This window comes from Rousettus aegyptiacus, unplaced genomic scaffold (assembly GCF_014176215.1).
Source record: "Rousettus aegyptiacus isolate mRouAeg1 unplaced genomic scaffold, mRouAeg1.p scaffold_m13_p_2, whole genome shotgun sequence".
NCBI lineage: Eukaryota > Metazoa > Chordata > Mammalia > Chiroptera > Pteropodidae > Rousettus > Rousettus aegyptiacus.
The window spans coordinates 116,702,133-116,722,031 of NW_023416295.1; the positions used below are offsets into that span (position 1 = coordinate 116,702,133).

Below are 19,899 nucleotides of genomic sequence, written 5' to 3' on the forward strand. Positions count from 1 at the left end.
ACTATAAATCCCAAGGATACAACTATTAGATAATTGATATGAAATATTTAAGACAAACTTTCCAGGGAAAGGATGATGGGCTGCAACAAGTATTTAAGCATAAAGCCAAGACAGGTCAAGTTTATTAACTTCTTGTAATAAGAATCATTTCTGCAAGTCTTTAAAAATAAATAAATAAAAAGTCGTTATCTGGATCATGCAACAACTTCAAGATGTCAGGCTCCGGTTCCCCAGGCATGGGCAGAACCCTGCTAAGCTAATGTGAATAACCTGACTATTATCTAAAACTAGCTTCCTCTTGGTAAATATTGGCTTTGTAGTTGCTACTCTGTTTATTTCAAATATGAATAAACAGAATCTTCACTCAGTAGGCAGTGATTTTCAAACATTGCTGTGTGAGAATTTCCTGTAGAACTTGGTAAACATGCAAATAACTTCCTGGATCCAGTTCCATTAAATCACCCAGGAAGACTGAAAGGAATGTTGATTCCTAGGCTTCACTCTAGACTTGTTGAATCAGAGTCTCTGAGAATAAGGCCAAGACGTTGATATTTTCTAAAAGTACCCAGATGAGACCTGGGTCAAGAAGTTCTGCCCTGTTGAGTAATTTGGTAGGTGAGGGTGGGGCCCAGCTTCCTCCAAGTATAATAGGTGTCACATGTGATTCCAAACCCATGATCCATAGACCTTCTCAAACACACTGGCCTAAATCCTATCAAAACTCTAGGTAACTCCAAAGCTTTATGGATCCATTACTCTCAGAATGGACATGTCTCACTTCTCCTTAGACTTCTTTTCTGTTATAGCAAAAACCCTTAAAGAAAACTCTGCGTGGTAAAGAGAGAGGATTACTTGAATGAAGCCGGATAACCAGATTTATAAACTGATTAAGATGCTAAAGAATATTAAGTGTTACATTAGGACAAAAGTCCATTTTCTGAGACAAAAGTAACTCAAAATTAAAATCTAATTAAAAATCAGTTTTAGAAATAAACTTTAATTCAAAAAATATTATTTATACTAAATCATAATGAGCATTTAAAAGTCCACTTGAAATAAAAAAGTCAAGGGGATAAGTGTACGAGGATAGTCATTACAGCATTATGTTTAATAGCAAAAATTTTAAAACAACTGAAAGGAGGACTAGTTAAATAAAATACTGTATACAATTAATTAGAATGCAACCATTAAAAAGAATGATGCTTCTCTCTGTATATTAACTGAAAAGATCTCCAAGATATAACTGAAAATAGAAGCCAATTCTGGATATGTATGTAGTATAAAAACCATTTGCGTTTTTAAAAATTAGGCCTATATGCAATTCATGGTATTTCTCTGGAAAGATATACAATAAACCGGTTGTAGTGATTTCTTTCAGAGAGGGAAACTGTGAGGCTGGGAAAAATGTCTTGTAGTTTCCTCATTAATATTCCTCTGGCCCTTTTGGGTTTTTGTACCATTTGAATTACTTTATGAAATTTTTTTAAAAAATGAAAGGTCTGGTGGCAGAAGGAAATTTAACTTTGGGTGGTTAACACACAGTGCAGTATGACGTTTTATTGAATTGTACACTTGAAACCTATTTGATTTTACTAACCAACGTCTTCCCAATAATTTTAATAAAAAAAATAAAAGGTCAAATGTAAACTATAGGCTTTTTGAGTGAATCTGGTCTGAACAAACTCTGGTACATAGGAGGCATTCGATAAATGTTTGTTTATCAAATAAAGCTTCTACATTGTTCCTCCTATCATTCAAATCTCTTTTCCTTGGTGTGCAATGCAGGTTGCGGGGGGAGTGGATAGCTAAAGTTTCGCTCCTATATTATGCCTCAGCACTTATTGAGTACTAAGTATGTGCTAAGATTATGTTAATCTCTTAGCATGTGTTCATCATCTCAGGTAATTCGACAGCATCCTTGTGAAGTACATCTTATTGTCTCTCTTTCACAAATGAGAAAACTGAGGCTTGGGTAGTTTACTACAGCTCAAGCAAATTGTGTCATACACAGACAGAGACACATAAACACACAGACACAGAATTAAAGAAGCATCTTTAAAGTAGATGCAAAATGTCATGAGAACTATTGTAATAATATGCTCTTTGCCCTTCCAAGGGGGTTTAGCGGGGGACACGTTTATGTATAACACACTAATATAAGGCAAAAGAGAGCTCATGGTGAGAACTGTGAAGGAGAGAAATCCCAGGGAGAGAGAAAGAAGGAATCCAGGAAGGCTTCACTGGTTAATGAGCAATCTGAAGGGAGTGGTTGGGAGAAAAGTCATGTGATTCACGAATCCTAACCATTCTAAGTATTCTTGCTCTTAATTTTAGATGAATAAATCAAAACCTATGGAAGAAACCTTCCCCAGATGTTCTAATCCACATTTAATCTAGTTGCCTTACTTCCTACTGGCCATCTCTGTTAGGGATTGCCGACATGCATTGCCTCATATATTGATATGTAGCTTGTGAGTTCACGCACCACAAGCATGTGTGTGCTTGCACATACACATTCTCTATCTCTAATACAAGTGTAGACTACTCAAGACAGGAAGCTTTGTATTTCTTTGCTATTCCTCCATTACATGTTCACACAGTAGACGCCGAAATATTTATGGTAACTTATTAGTGCTAAACTAGGTCTCTATGACTCAGCTATTTTTATTTTGTGTAAAGGTTTTATGACAGCAGATGAAAGAAAATTATTCGACCACCTCAAATCTCCTCATCTGAAATATTGGGTTCCATTCATCTGGTTTGGAAATCTGGCAGCTAAAGCCCGGAACGAAGGTAGAATCAGAGACAGTGTTGATCTGCAATCATTGATGACTGTAAGTACACCATAAACTGTCAATGAAAGACGCTAATGCAGAGACCAAGAGGCAACTGGATGTGACAAGTCAGACTGGAGTGAATGTCTTTGTTCACTTCCGGTTCCGAAGGAACCAGAAAGACTGGGCTAGTGTCAGAACGCTCAACACGCAGGCCATGGATGGCACACGGGCTCTGACTCAGAGAGACTGGCTTCGGGAGCTCTGTTTTAAACAGAATTAAGCTTGTAATACCCTCTGTAAGAAAGTGTCTCCTGATTGATTAGCAATGCCTGCCAAGGGCTCTGAAAATCTGGCGCCCGTGCAGCATGTTTGTATCCCTGGCTCCAGGATCCTAGAGTAAAATCTGGAGTAGAAATAAACCTCCCCCAAATTGAAATAACCCAAGGTTAAGGCAGCTTTTACGATGCTCCAGCAAACAAAACTATGTTTTCATTCAGTGAAATAACCCTGACTTCATCTAAGAAACAAATTAATGTAAGGGCTAGATAGATTTGTGCCATGACAGTCTCCTGCCTGGATTAGACTAAAAGGAGCGAATGATTTAAAAATCGCTCCCAAATGAATGTGAACGCTTCTTGCCAATCTCAGATAATAACTTGCTTTTGATAGAGGGCAAAAAAAAAAAAAAAATCAATGGATCCCAGTTCTTCCTGCTCCAAGAAAATATAGATTTTCTGTCAATATAAACATGGAGAGTGCAGTGGATTTTATTTTTTTTCCTAAGATCTATAGTAAGCATGTTTTCAAAAGAGAGAACTAAACAAAGTAATCTGCTCTCCACAAAATTTACTAAAGTGGCTAAAAATGATTTATTTAAAATATTAACCACTGCCTCCCTATCACCACTTTGGACCAATGTCATGTAGGAAATTGTGGATTTAGTAGAGTAGGAGATACTTCCAAAAAGTCCTGCTTTGTATTAATATTAAGTATATGTTCAAATGTACTCCTTTTTATACATTATTGAATGCTGATCATTGCTTGCCATTTTCAGAATTTTCCTTTTGGGGTAGGTTTCAGAACCAATTTACTAGCCTGACAAGGTTAGTCTCATCTTTTTCAGACATAATCATAAGGGACATGTTCATATTTTAATTCCTCATAAATATTTATTACCACACCCATCATTTTAGTACATTGTGTTTTATCTTTTTCTGGCTTAGGAAATGAACCGGTATCGCTCTTGGTGCAGCCTCTTATTCGGTTATGACTGGGTTGGGATCCCGCTGGTTTACACCCAGGTATCCAACACCATGCATGTGACTTTTCTTTCCACTTGCCTGCTTTGGTGCTCGCCTGGGCAACCAGCACTGGGCTCTCACTTGGATTTCTCTCTCTTGCAGGTTGTCACTCTGGCTGTCTACACCTTCTTCTTGGCATGCCTCATTGGACGCCAGTTCTTGGATCCCACTGAAGGCTACGCGGGGCATGACTTAGATCTTTACATTCCAGTCTTTACTCTCCTGCAGTTCTTCTTCTATGCAGGATGGCTCAAGGTAGCCAACAGTCTCAGTGTCGTGAGGCCCAGTCTGTAATCTCTATCATGTTCCGAACTCTGCACTCTGATCCTTCACTGAGTCTAGAAAATCCTTCCTGAGTGAGTCAAAGGTAGATTTTACATTTAATAGCTCAGAGATGTTATTACTTTTCAACCATGGATTCAAGTGTCAGGGATATGGTGAGTATGTACTGCAGCATTCTGAAGCAGTTCATTTATGCAAAGAGATTACAAGAATACTCTTTCATGGCTATTGATTTTTTTTTAAGTTTTTTTATGCTCCCATTAGGTTTACAATAATGTAAGTAAAGTAATAACTATACCTGTATTGATATTTTATACCACAATAAGCAATAGTCAGAATAAAAGAGAGTAAATAAGAAGTCTTGTATGTCTCAGACTTAAGCATTAATATTGTATTGTTATCGTGGCTCTGCTCAACTCTGGAAGCAGTTAGCTGTGATTCCCTGAAATCCCACTAGCTTTCCCACAACATTAAGTGCATCTCATTTTCAAAACCAGCACTGAGCTTCAGAAAAGAATTCATTGAAATCAAAACCAGAAACACCAGGACTAATAACGACATTTGGTTTGTCAGAAAATTAAAAACAGGTGAGAAGTGAAGACAACTTGTCCAATCATCAGTGTGGAATTTTATGTGTTCCCACCACCACCATCTCTCCCTTCCTCTCACCCCTCCCTAAGTGTATGTGTAAATAAATATCTGAGGTCTTCCACCTCTTTTGTGAATTTCCAAAAAGAGAAGTGCAGTATGTGATGGAAAAAACAGAGACAATGGCTACATTAGGTTAATTGAAATCTAATGATGCTTCGAAGATGACTTTACTAAAGCAGAATTTCCCAATGTTTGACCTTCTAAACTGCCACATGATGGAGCACACCATGGAGGCCTTCCAGGTTACAGCTGTATTTTCCCTGCAGATGCCTTTACTTTCATTGGTTTGAATCTTAACCAGGAAAAATTAATTATGTCGGCATTTCAAATTATACTTCAAAGAGTAGAGGCATCTCCTTTTCAAATGTTTGTGATTCTTAAATATTTTTACCCATTTAAGGCAGAGAAAGAGCAAGAGAGACTAACAGCTCTCATTTACCATTAGAGAAAAAAGTCGACTATTTTTATAAACAGAAAATCACCAAAATGGCCCAAATGCTCAATCATTCTGGCTGTTTATTGTCCTTCCCCCCTGAGTTGTGCTGAGCTTTTTAGTCTTTGCTTCGTGTCCCTGTGAGGTGTTTGGCCAGTCTCTAAGGAACAGTTAGTTTCTGCCTTCTGACATGCTCTCTAAAATATTAACATTCTTCTCCCTGACATAATATTTTAAAAGTAAAAATGAAATGACAATCGTAGCTCCATTAAGAGATAAGCAACCCCAAGAGCAACGAGCTGTTTTATCTTGACCATTCTAATATTTATAACACTTTTCAAAGTGCAGAAAACCCATCTTAATCTTTTTTTTTTTTTTAAAAGCAAGGCAACCCTTGGTTGACCTTACAGATTGCAAAGAACTTGTCAGCCTACAATCCCTTATTTTTTTATTTTTTTACACCTACAGCACCTGGTCTTCCTAGGTGGTCTCCCATCCAAGTACTAACCAGGCCCTACTCTGCTTAGCTTTCAAGATCAGATGGGATCAGGCTTGTTCAGGGTACCATGGCCATAGACCCATCTTAACCTTTTGAACAGTATATTATTTAGTTATTTTCTAGAAATGGAGTCTCCAAGGAAGTAAAACATATTTTTGTGAGATAGTTAATTCAGAGACATAGGTGTTTTGGTCATTAAATGTAGACTCTATGACTATATGCAGGACTGATCTCATAAAAGTGAAATTCCAGGTATAACAAAAATATTTTCAGAACCATCCAGTGGCCCATGTAATTTAAGGAAAACTCCAGGCAAGAAAAAGTAGATAATCCCTAGCAATTTGCAGTAAAGGACTTCGACATGCACACTGCTGTGGGGCTGGCCATTCGAGCCTTCTGCCCAGGCCTATTCCTTAGAATAAGGGAGATGGTGGTTCTCAAACCGGGCCATGCATTACAGTCTTCTGGGAGCTTCACCCGATACTGATGCCTGGTCTCAACCTCACACCCACTAAATCAGAATTTCTGAAGGAAGGGCTTGGGCATCACTTTTTTTAAAAGCTTCCCAAGAGAGTTTTATATTCAGCCAAGGTTGAGAACCACTGCTCTAAGTGATTACACTTAAATCCTAAAAGATAAGTAGGTAAGTTTTTCTACCACATTGTTTCAGAATCTAGAAACTCAACTAGTCAATGATGCCTTTATTTTTTACACTTGTAAGTTTTTAGTATCTAGTCTCAATAAAACACACACACTTACATACACACACACTTCCAGATAATAAAAATCAAAGAAAATTATTCAAAATGAGAATAACAAGTGAGTCATATTTGTCATGTAAATCTTTCATCAAGAGCTTATTGAATTCAGGAACATGGTAAGAACATTTAATATTGACCAACTCTTAGAGGATACATGATAAAAACCTACCTAGACTTTTCCCAGTGGGAAAACTTACTGAATAACTGTTAAGTCTTTTAGAGTCTCACTCGCTGATAAATATCTGTGTCTGTAGAACAACCCACTCCCCTCTAGACTTCATATTATGAAAGTGACAAGCCTTGTAGCTGACTTATTCTATGTTCTCCACTGCAGGTCGCTGAGCAGCTTATCAACCCTTTTGGAGAAGATGATGATGATTTTGAAACCAACTGGTGCATTGACAGAAATTTGCAGGTTGAAGGAGATTTTTCTTCCTTTATAAACATAAATAATCACTTGTGGAGTTGTAAATCTAAGCAGACACTGAATACAGGTCCCTGAATTTCAGAACTTTAACCAAAAATAAGGGAGGTTTGGCTCTTCAGCATGTTGTCTCAGGTCTCTTTGGATCCTCATGGAGCCTAGATTTCAATTTCAGTGAAATTTAGCTCATTTTAAGTAAAATTTCAAGCCAGATTTCATTTTATTAGTAGTAGTAGTAGTGGTATTAGTATTACCTACCCTCTTCTACTTCAGTGTAGAATAATATTTTAATTCAGTTTTTAATCTCTTTTATGCTGTCACCCAGAGAGCTTAACAATGACATAAAATGGTAGCCAAACCCAATCCGACATGAGTTCCCAAACTCATTTCATGTAGGTCCTGTGCAGTAGATAAATGTCCAGCAGCTGCACGCTGGGAGCACAGGCCATGCTGGCCTGGGTCCCAGCTCTGCCCGAATCACACCAAATGGGCCTCGAGGCCCTTTCCCTGAAGCATTCATCATTCCAGAGAGATTTTTCATGAAAAACCAGTGTGAAAAAAGTTTTCTTTGGGGCCAGACTCTCCTCAGACCATTCTCTACACTGAGAACCACAGACTGAGAAAGGCATTCAGCTTGTCTATTTATTTCAAGCCCTTACTCAATTTTTAAACAGGTTTGAACATTTCACCACAGATTTCTTGGTTTGCAAACTGTCCCCCATACAAGAAAGGCAAGGCGAGACCAAAGAAAGAAGCAGGCCACTCCAGATTGGTAGGTGGCAGTGTTGACAAGCCAGGGAGCTTACAAATGAGGCTTGTCTTGGGCAACAAGACAAGTAGATCTCTGCACCCACCTGCCAGAAGCTTAGCACTTTGCATAGAGGCCTTCAGCCATTTACACCATCCTGGTGTTCTCAACAACGCATTGCTCTCTCAAGCCTGTGTCCTCAAGAACGGTTCCCACTGTGGGAAAGGTGGACAGAACGTACATTCCAGAGACTGGGGAGGGGGATGAGGAGCCTCCAATTGCCCAGGTCACGCTCATGGGTCAACTGGCGGTCACGGCCTCTCTGTCACCTCCTCCAACAATCACATTATCTGTCTGCTAGGGAGGAAGCGTAATGCCTGGGCAACTCACTCTTTGTAAAAATTGGATCCCCAGAGGATTAATGATTTATTCATGCATCAGTTTGTCAAAGTCAAGAGGAGAGACCACTATATCCCCAAGCAGTGTAGGCTTATTGCTCTGCTTTTCCAAACAAAAGGACAAAAACTCAGGATATGGAAAAAAAAAATGATATCAAGTATAAACGTGTGAATGGAATCAACAGAATAGAATATTGAGAAGTTTCAGCTTCCTGTAATAACTGGCTTTATGTGGTTGCTGTCAGGAGAGCCACTAGACAATATGATAACCCTGAGCAAAGAAGAAAGGTGCCTCTCCTGCCTCCAGGTAAGATGCAGCTCCACTCTGAGGCGTGTGGCTTAATGAGCCTGGTCTGGGCAGTTTTACAACCCTACTTACCCCCATTGCCAAGGGGTCTTGTGCAGTAAACAACATGTATAGCTCTCCGCAGCAGCCCAAGTTGCAGCGAGTATGAACTGCAGACATTGTACATTCGCTCATTCAGGCTGTGTTCCATCCCACTCCAAACTTCATTCACTCTGTGGAACTTATTCTCTTTATACAATTCACGCCTGAGTTATTCTAACACTGTAACAATGATTTTAGGTCTCTCTTTTAGCTGTGGATGAAATGCACATGAACTTACCCAAGATGAAGAAAGACATTTACTGGGATGATTCTGCTGCTCGACCACCGTATACACTGGCAGCTGCTGACTACTGCATACCCTCATTTCTAGGGTCGACAGTTGAAATGGGGTAAGTGCATTTTTTAAAAGATCATCAATATTTAGAAAGTAAGTAAGTCTAATCTTTTTTTTGCCCTGGTCTTGAAGTTACTTTTGTTATAAGTGTCAAGTTTTAAATATAACAATAACCTTTATAAATTTCAGATATAATTAATATGCCAAAGGAAATTATAAAGAGACTATAGTTTTGGGTTTAAATATTGTATATGTGTGTGCGCGCACACATGCTCACACACATGTGTACAAGAGTATTTGTTTAGGGGTCATTACATTTTACCTTGCTTTTATTCCACAGCAAACTTTTCCAGTGGTTGTGAAACTAACCTCTTTTTGACTTCCAACCTGAAGAGCAGTTGAATTATTTAATTATGTAGTCATTTATTATTTATTTATGACTATCATAATTAAGTGGAATTTTTAATGAGTATTTATTTATTGCGCATGTACCATGTGCCAGCACTGTGTTCGACTACTTGGAGACAAGTGAATCTTAAGGAATGAGATGAATTTTATCAACCATTTTCCCTAAGATTATAATTCAATCCAACTGTGTTTAGCATACAAGTCAGTCTCTGTTCCATGATTTTAACATAACAATCTGTCCCTGTGTACTATGAGCTTTAAATAGATGGGCTGGGGCCTGCAGTAAATCATGCACTGTTCTTGAATAATTTTATTAAATCTGATAATGTATTTGATTTTGGAGAAATGTGTGAATGTGGGAGAATTTAAGCATATTTGCTGAAGACAGATGCCACAGTTTCCAAATAACTTAAAAAGAAGAGTGTGGACAAATTTAGAAAAATATGAAAAACCCCTTTCAAAAAGAATTGTAAAAAAAGAGAAAACTTTGGCAGAATTTTTCTTTTAACTTCTGGTAAAACTGTGTCTCCTTGTTCCCTGAGGCCAGCTCTAAGTAGATTTGAGTGCCCCGTAGTAGCTACCTGTGACCCCTCTTTTGTCTCCTCCACAGTGTTCAGCCCTCCTCTTTCCCTGTCAGGATATCTAGCTTCAATCCTGTTCCTATAAGGCTTTATGCTTAGCCATGTGTCTCTTAATCACCATAAATAGTGGTTTGTGGTTTTCTTCCTCCAAAGGAACCTCTAAGGCTGAAACACTTTCAAGACCCAAAGAAAACGAATGACAAATAATAATAATAATAATAATAATAATAATAATAATAATAATAATAAAGAGAGAAAGAAGGAAAACAGATAACGAAGTAGAATTTCATTAGTGTGGCAAATAAGACCGTTTAGGAGCCAAGGGCTTTGCCTTTTTGTCCTCAAGAACACCTTAGAGAAGGTTGCTTACTCCAGATGACACTTGCTTCTGTTTCTGGGTAGCCTGCTGAACCTGGACCCTCCTGCCCAGGGCTTCTTCCAGGCCAGCTCATCCCCACCCCAGCAAATTGCTCAGTCTCCATAAATAGTGGTTTCCTGTTGTTTGCACTTCTCAGCATTTTGTAATGCATTCTACCGTGGCAGTTTCATGGATGTCTGGAAACCTTTCAATTTTTAAAATTAACAGATATTTCTCTGTGAATTTGTTTTTAGATAATTAAATATGCTTTAACCTTCCCCTCCACCCCCATCATTGTTTAATGCATAGTATTTTAAGATTTAACTTGTAAAAGAAAAGAGACCAGCACCATTGATGAGGTCAGGAAATTATTGTGATAACTCTATTTAGACTGCAAGTGCTACTTGTGCTCCATTTCTAATGTTCATTTAGTTGTTTTTGCAGGATGGTTAAAATTATTTTTTGGTCTCAAGATTTTTATCTTGATATACAGACCCATCTTAATTATCATAATCTTACATTTCTATGCAAGTGTCTATGTTCTTTAGCAAATATTAAGTATGTACTTCTCCTACTTCTAAATTTAGAAACATAGACTTAGGGATTTCTGAGACCTTGGAGAAATTATGCAAGCCAAACAATTATTGAGAAGATTAAATGAGATCGTAAACATAAAACACTCTAGATATAACTATAGAACATTATTATTACCAACTAGTATCGTTCTCTTATTTGTGAATGTCAAACTTATGCACAGAAAAATCAAACAAAGCTAAGCTATTTTTCATATTAAACTTTCACCCTGAAAATTTGGGACAGAAAAATAAAATGCTTGAGAGAAAAACAGGAGATACAGTATTGAATGGAAGTAACTTAAGTGTTCATTGATTGACAAATGGATGAAAAAAGATGTGGTACATATATATATATACAATGGAATATGACTCAGCCATAACGAAGAATAAAATCTTGCCATTTGCCCCAACATGGATGGACCTAGAGGGTAATAAGTCAGACAGGGAAATAAGTCAGACAGAGAAAGATAAATACCATATGATTTAACTTATATGTGGAATTTTAAAAAACAAAATAAACAAACAAAACAGAAACTAACTCATAGATAGAGCAAACTGATGGTTGCCAGATAGAAGGGGGGGTTGGAAGGATGGGTGAATTAGGTGAAGGGATTAAGAAGTAAAATTGCAGTTATAGAAATAGTCACAGGGATATAAAGTACAGCATAGGGAATATAGTCGAGAGTATTATAGTAACTATGTATGGTGCCAGATGAGCACTAGGCTTATTGGAGTGATCACTTTCTAAGGTGTATAAATATATAAATGTCTACTCACTATGTTATACACATGAAACTACTATAATATGGTATATCAACTATAATTTAAAAATTTTTTTAAAAAAAGAATGCAGCAATTGTTACCAGTTATAAGGGACACCTCTTCTGATTAAGATGGCCTATTTACTAGCATAACAGGGACAAGCACAAGCAAAGACCAGAGTCTGTTAGGGGAGGTTTTCACAAGACATTTAACTGGACTTCACTAGAACCAAATGATCAAAGAAACCATTAAGCAAAAGAACACTTGATCTTGATTTTCTGTGTGAACGAGGACCATTGACAGGGAGCCTCACAATCCAGGAAAAGTCACTGCGGGAACACAGGCTTTCGAAGCTAGTGTTCACAGGAATGCCCTCTTTGATCCGTCAGTGTCAATACTTTCCACAACTGTAGTACTGGACAACATGTTTCTGATCGTCTGTGACAAAAAAAAAAAAAAACAAATTTTAACTTAAGCAAAAAGGGGTTTCTTGGATCACGTCTAGACACTAACCTGGCTTTGGATGTGTCTGCATCCAGAGGCTCAAAGAATGTCGTCAGGACTCACGAATACCCTCTCTGTCTCTCAGTTCTGCTTTTCTCCTCGTGGCTCAAGTTTCAGGCAGGCTCTCCCCTCCTGATTGTAAACTGACAAGATGGCCGTTGGCAGCTCTAGGTATAGAAGCTATCTTCTCAGCAAATCTTGTGAAAAGAGGACATCTTTGTTCCAGTTCTTAAAAGTAACGTACTGGATTTGCTATGATTGGCTGGATTTGGCTAACATACTCATTTCTGAACCAATCGCTATCAACAGTTAGACTCAATATTTTGATTAGCTGAGGCTAGTTCACATGCCCATCTTTGGACCACAGAGTGTGGTCAGCCTCAACCAACCATAGGTGATATCTCAAGAAAAATCAAGGTGCTAATACCAAGAGAAGAGTGAATGATTTGCTGAGCTGGCAAAAACAATAGGTGTCCTCTAAAATTGTAAAAGATAATTCCAAAGCATTGGATCATTCACTCACCAAATACAAGGTCAATACCAAGTGATCTATTTGACTGAGGCTCAGGGAAGAACTAAGATAAAAGGAAGGATTATTTTAGCACGAGTGGTTTTGCTGATGATAACTGAGCCACCAAGCTCTTTACATTAAGGTGAAGACCAGATGTCAACATAGTATGGGTCCAAACATTTCAGAAAAGTGTCTTCTGCTTGATGGACGTATAAAATCCTTTCCTGGATGAGAAAGTTTTCTGTTTTCTTATTCTTTTTAAGGTGTCTGTCCCCAGTATATTTAACTCAGAAATTAAATTTCCCTTATCTTTTTTATATTAACATTTTAGTTTCATAATCACAATTCCCATGACCCAGAAATTCTAAAATCAAGGTAATGCCCTTCAATAACTCAGCAAAAATACCATTCAAGGGCAACCTGAGAAATTATTCTGCCTCATTTTCCTTTCACATTCAGCACACTATTCATCTCCACATAAAAAGGAAACTCCTTGGAGACAATTCCACTGTTCTCTACATTCAGGAACATGTTCAAAATATTGCCCTATTTTCTCTGCATGTACCAAATATTCGTTACTGAAATAAAGTAGGTTTTCCTCCCTTTTTTAAAATCTCAAGAACAAATTTCAAATATTGTGTTTTCCCTCATATTGTCACATATGGAACACATTCATTTGTTCAGGTAAAATGTTTTTCAAGGCCTACTATGTGGTAGGTTCTATGCCAGATGCTAGAGATAGGCAAAACAACAACAAAACAAAACAAACAAACAAAGAAATAAAAACACCCCCTTAATCTCACAGACATAATGAGGAGACAAGTTATAATTTGGTAAACAAGAAATGCTCAGAGTCTTATGGGAGCAAAATGCAGATACATTTCACCCAGCCTGGTGAATCAGAGAAGACTTCTTAGAGATGGGGGGTCTAATATGCATCCTTAAAATGAATTAGGAGCTAACACACAGATGGGAGAGTCGGAGTGAATTCAGTAGAATTCCAGGCCAATGTAAGTAAAAGAGAGAAAGGAATGATAAATAATATTTTTAGAGTAGTAATTTTTCAAAATTCTACTTTATTGAAGTATTATTGACATATAAACTGTAAAATACTTAGAGTATACATCATGGTAATTTAATATTCATATACATTGTGAAAAGATTCCCTCCATCTAGTTAATTAACACATCTATCACCTCATATATTTATCTTTTGTGTGGGAAGTCAGGGATGAGAACATTTAAGTTCTACTCTCTTAGCAAATTTCAATTACACAATATAGTGTTATCACCTATAGTCACCATGTTTTACACTACACCCTCAGACCTTATTCATCTCATAGGTGAAGTTCATACCCTTGTATCAATGTCTTCCTATCCCCACCCTCCCCCACCTCCCCAGGCCCTGGCAACCACCACTGTTCATGGTTTCTACTCTCTGTTTCTAGTAAAGTAACAATTTGATATGCAAAGAAGAAGAGCCAAGAAATATATCTGGAGAGGGAGTTAAGGGCCGATTATGGAGGGTTTTATAGTCTGGGTAAAGGGCTTCAGCCTTTCTCCAAAGCTATTAAATGACATGAGCACATTTGTTTTTTAGGTAGCTTACTTAACCTAGCAGCTGACTGAAAGATGAATTGCTGGGGATAAGACTAGAAAGCCAGGGAGACCAGTTAGCAGGCTGTTAGTGTAGTAATGTGTGTGTGTGTGTGTGTGTGTGTGTGTGTGTGTGCGCGCGCGCCCATGTCTGTGTATGATTTAGACAGGAGAAGATAAAGGCCAGAACTGGCAGCATTACAAGGAATATAGACAGTGGAGATGGCATAAGGGACAGATTCAATAAAAGAGGAACTAAGGATGACTGGGTGATTGGTAATGAACAAAGGATGATAGAGGGTAGAGAGTGGAGGTTATTCAATGGAAAAGATGATGAGCTCCCTTTTGCATGTTTTGAATTAGAGGCTTCTGTGGGCAATTCACATGGAGATGGCCAGCTAGGGATGTGTTTGACTATTATCAGTACATGGATGGAATTAGAACCAGAAGAGTGAGTGGGAGTGCCAAGGGAGTACAAAAGGTAGAATACCACCACTTAAAGGGTGATCAGAGGAAAAGGAGTCCGTGAAAGTCAAAGTAGAAATGGTCAGTACGGATGCAGGAGAACTCGTAGAGTTCCCTGTCCTAGAGGCCAAGGGTGCGAAGTTTCAACATAAAGCCTGAAAAACATCATAGGAGTTTGCATTTTAAGGTCATTAGAGACATAAATGAGAATGTTGGGCAGAAGCTAAATTGCAGTAAGTAGAGGAGTAAATAAGAGGTGAAGAGATCAAGAACTCCAGTTTAAACTATTTTAAAAAATAATCTTACTATGGAAAAGTTCAAACACATACAAAAGTAGAGAACAAACCCTAATGAACCTCCATGGACCCATCGTCCACCCTCCCTTATGAAGTCGAGGTCAACGTCGTTTTGTCCACACTCCTACCCAGCCTTACTCTCCCTGACACTGGGTCATTGTGAGGCAAATATAACCATAATCTCATTTACTAAAAAATGAAACCGAAACAAAATTTTAACCTCACAATAATTCCTTTATTCATTAACAGTCTGCAGACTACTTTTTTGAGAAGTCTGGATTGGGGGGAGGAGAGAGACTGGATAGTATCCAGTGACAGTCACAGAGTTGAAGGTAATAGCATATTTTTTTTATTTGTTCTATAACATTTTATGATGAGAGCGCCTTAAATGTGTTTAATGGGAAAGGGGAAGCTGCCCTCCCCCAATCTGCCACCATCTCTGCTGAATTTCACCTTATGCCCCAGTCTTATTTAAACAGATCCATGAAGACCCCATATGGTATTTGCAGATCCATGACAGACCCCATATGGGACTGTCAACTGTATGACTTAGCATCTCTTTCATCAGAGGACCCACAGGGAAATTTTTATCTCAGACATCAGTGAGAAAAAAGAAAGCTTTGCTTCTTCTGGACAACTCTTACACTATTTATCTTACAGACTGAATTTTATCATTGATGATGGCCTCCTTTTTATTTTGGCTGCTGAAAGCTGAAAATCAAATTTGGAGCCCACCTTTAGTAAGTCTGTGGGGTTTGGGGTCATGTATATCTAGGTACTGTGTCTGCGGGTCTCACCTTCTTATTGCTTCTTATTCTAGCTCTCCTATAGTAACTTAATTTTCTATACTATTGGATTATATTTTATAAGTCACCTCAAATTCTTTATAAGATGAAGTAAGATGTAGTAAAGACACAAAACGATAAATCTTCTTGCTCTAGAAAAGGAAGGGAAAAAACAGGCTGAGCAAAAGAAGCCCACCAGAAGATAGTGAAGACACAGAAGCATGCGGGGAGCGGGTGACAGAGCAAGGTCCCAGAGGAAACATGGAGGATGGCAGGGGCTGGGGCTGGTCGCAAGGAGTTGGGCTTCAGTGCCCAAGCTAGAGCGAAGGAGTTCAGGATGGATGTAGTGGGGGGTGGTGGGGGGAGATGGTGCCTCAGCTAATGAAGTGGGACCCAGTGTTCTCACCACAGCCAGTCATCATTATGTTTTCATCCAAAGGAAGCTGTAACAAGGGCCATCTTTCTCTGTCCAATCCAAGACCGAAAAGATTCTGTTTTAAAAATGTTTTATAATTTCTAACACTAAGTGAGTGCTGAATCTCCATCTCCCAATTTCTGTATTTAAAAATCAACTTTAGAATGACTACTTTTAATGAAAAAAATGTCAGCCGACCTTGTACTCTAGACATGTTTGGGTATTGTCGGAAATGAGTTGCAAATTTTATTTGAAGTTCCTTCTTCTATTTTACATCCCATTCATTCATATATATATATATACACACACACACACACACACATATACATATATATATATATATCTGTTTTCAAATATACATTACAAGGTCTCTGATTAGCAGTTATGAGTACTTCAGTAGTACATTTAAGGAAATACTGAATGAGGACGTTGATTTTAGGGGCAGGAATAAGCATGTTAACTTACTAACTTCTTCAATGAAAAAATACTAAGTATGTAATCCTTACAACATGCCTTTTCTTTACAAAAAACATCCTGGCCAGCCAGCCCTTTACCTAGACATGCCAAGTGAGGAGACACTCTAGAGGTGAGAGTTTAGACCTTGTCCCCAGTCTCCATGCTGTGGTGGGCCTTTCAAACTCGTCTTTCCTGCACTGCACTATTAAAGGAACTGAGGAGGAAGATGTCCGAGTGCCAGAAAGCAAGCCAGGCACAAGACAGCCAGCCACCTTCTGAATTCTTCAACCTATTGTTGGTGGGGGCGGGGGTGGGGGGGACGGTTACAAAAGACTCCCTCCTAAAGGCTTTTTATATACTTTAAGTATTCTACCATTTTAACAGAGTTCTGTGGCTTTTACCATTAAGCATGATATTAACTAATGTTTCCTCAATAAATTTAATTTAGAAATTAATTTAAGTAAAAAGACCAGTCAAAAATCTGAACTGAGCACCCAAAACAGAAATGTTTTCATAAATATATCTGTCTTGAGCATTTAATAAATAGTGTTGATTATTGTATAGCTAGTACTCTCCACTTACTTACTAAACCATCCTATGAATTAGCCGAGCAATGAAAAAAAATCTTTCCTATTTGAACTCTGTTTCCCATTATCACACCTGAGATGATTTCGGTTAAATGTGTTTAGTATGGTTTTTTTGTCATACTATGGAACACTTTGTGATCTGTTATTTTAATTAAGGCATCTGTTCATTAGTTTAACCATAGAGACACTATGAACCGAGATGAAGAAAATGTCCTCAAGCAGCCAGAATAAGAGTTGTCCATAAGATGTAAAACAGGAAAATACACCCAAACCCTTAAATGAAAATGGGTCTTCTTTGGGCAAGAGTAAACACCTAATGCTTGATAAACCTCACTTTACCAAAACAAATAGAGAATGCTTAAATTCAAGCCAGCATTGCTGAGAATAAACTTCTTTTTAAAACAAACAACAAAAAATAAGGTCCAGGCATAGCCCACCACAGCTAGCTTGAGGTAGAATACTTGTCTTCACATACCATCATGAGTCACTCCAAAATTTTTATAGTTTTTTAAATACTTGAGATTATCCATTAGCACAACTGTTTAAGTTTCTGAGGAATGAAAAAATGGAAATTAAAGACTTGAAGTCTCATAACTCCTTTTAATCCTGTCTTGAAAATCAAAACAGCCAACAGTAAAGACTTAATAATCCCTTAAAGGCATTGGAAAAGCCCTAATAAAATATCCATCCATAGCAGCTAAAAGATTCAAAGTTCTGGAGAAGAGAGGCTGTCACTGATTATGAAATGGTCACTCAAGTGTGTCATGAGGGTGCACACGTGGGACTGTGCTCATTCTAACCATCCTAATCTAAAAGCATGTCGCTCAGCCTATAAACCCTAAATGGCTGACTGCAATCCATCTAAAGAGCACTGTTTTATTAGGCTCTCTGCCGTGATTCAAATATGTCAAAAAGTCCTCGATCTTAAGCTATGGGTCTACAAAGCCAATTAAGAACTCACTTAGTAAAAAGGAGAAATGTTCAAATTTTTGGAAGAGTTCCTTCTAGTTAGGAGTTGAGGAATTTACTTAAGATTTATCTGTTACTGTGAAACTACAATGAATTAACCAGAAATAATGACTTATCTATCTTCACTGAAAAATTCCGACAGTATAGAGCAATAATACAATTACTTTTTTGCAATTATACATATATGTATTTAATGTGCGCGAAGCATTTAAGATGTAGGTCAGAAGTATTTTTAGTGATATTAGTCCAAATATACCAAAATATGTATCTTAGCAAGGCAAGATTTTATTAAAGTCTGGTTAACTATACTAGATGGATGTTTTATTTAGTAATCCTTTCTTAGCCAACTATATGCAAATATTTTAGCTTTACAAGAAAATCCATAGTCTGATATATACTATTTCATGCTTGTGTCATAAACAACCAAAAATATCTTGAATTCTGAATTACTAACTTCAACAAAAATACATTATTAGAACATCGATTTTCATTTAATGTATCAGAAAGGAAGGAGAGATGGAACCTCCCGAGGAGATGAATGTGCATTAAGTTTATAATTTTAGAACCTACTCAGGGATTCTTTCATATGCTGACATGCAGCCACCATTGGTTCTCTTACCTTCTAAACAGTATGAGAGGTATAGATGGCTTAATTTCCTTTTCTAAAAAAACAAAAGCAAAAACAAAAACAAAACTCCTCTAGAACATAACAGCATTGAAAGGTGAGGTATGTTACAAACCCCTTCTTTGGGCCACAGTTTTTTTTTTTGCATCCCCCAGAGGAGACCAGGTGAGCATGACCAGGGAGGTAATGTGAGGCTAGACAAGCCTATTCTTTAACCAGATTTGTCATAATGCTTGGTCCAGACTAGCAGAGAGGCGACAAAGAGGCAGCAGGAGAGTCACCAGCTCTTAATGCAGCTTTCTGAGCTAAGCACACCTCGTGTGATGTCCCACTAGCTTGACACTGTCCCCAGCCAGGGAGTAGAGAAGGCTGGGTGGATACAACCTTCTGTCCACTGGATTTTCTCCCAACGCTCGGTCCCAGACCTTCCAGCTCAACGTGAAGGTTACCTTGCCTATCTTCTAAATCCTTGACCGCAGCAGTGACAGTGATTCTGCATTGCAGAAGGTTAAAAATAACAGCATTTGCCCCTAATGGGTTTGAAGAGTACATTTTGCCTTGTCCATGAATAAATGCTCCCTAACACGTGGAGCCTCTGCCCTGATAGATTTTCAGGCAAATTATCAGCTCCCTCCAAGGCAGTTGCTTGACTTTGAGTACACTGGCAATTTGCAAACAATAAATTTGATGTGAGAAGTAGAATTCATATTAAATACCATTTTCCTTAATTCCTCCTTTCGATCCTGTTAAAATGACCTCTTATTATTTGAATGTAAGTTGTCAAAACACCACTTTCGAAGTGGCACAGAGAGAGAAAGACAAGCTTCATCCAGTTTTATCCTTCGATCTTTTGAAGCTCTGTATTTACCTCATCACACACACTAGAGAAGGGGGTTACTTCACACAAAGCTTGTTTTGAAAAAACTGCATTCGATCTTTGATGTCATCAGGACTGTTTTGGACCCTCTCTGTTGAACATACCCCAGGAAGTCTGAGAGTAACTGCCGTCTTCAGCGGTCCTGTCTCCTGCCTCTTCTTTGTTATGGCAAC

The 19,899-nt window shown here is 38.1% G+C and overlaps 1 protein-coding gene and 1 pseudogene across 4 annotated transcripts in view; one reads left to right on the plus strand and one right to left on the minus strand.

The window, feature by feature from the left end:
- Positions 1-19,899, plus strand: part of BEST3 (bestrophin 3) — a 76,777-nt gene that overhangs the window by 50,364 nt on the left and 6,514 nt on the right. For 3 of the 4 annotated variants that reach the window (XM_036236177.1, XM_036236178.1, XM_036236179.1), the window contains 4 exons: positions 2,680-2,834; positions 4,001-4,333; positions 7,039-7,119; positions 8,861-9,012. In XM_036236177.1, the coding sequence (XP_036092070.1) occupies positions 2,680-2,834; positions 4,001-4,333; positions 7,039-7,119; positions 8,861-9,012 (721 nt within the window). The remainder of the gene's footprint in view (positions 1-2,679; positions 2,835-4,000; positions 4,334-7,038; positions 7,120-8,860; positions 9,013-19,899) is intronic. The other variant, XM_016152305.2, reaches the window with a different exon arrangement.
- Positions 5,904-6,022, minus strand: LOC118614760 (annotated as a pseudogene).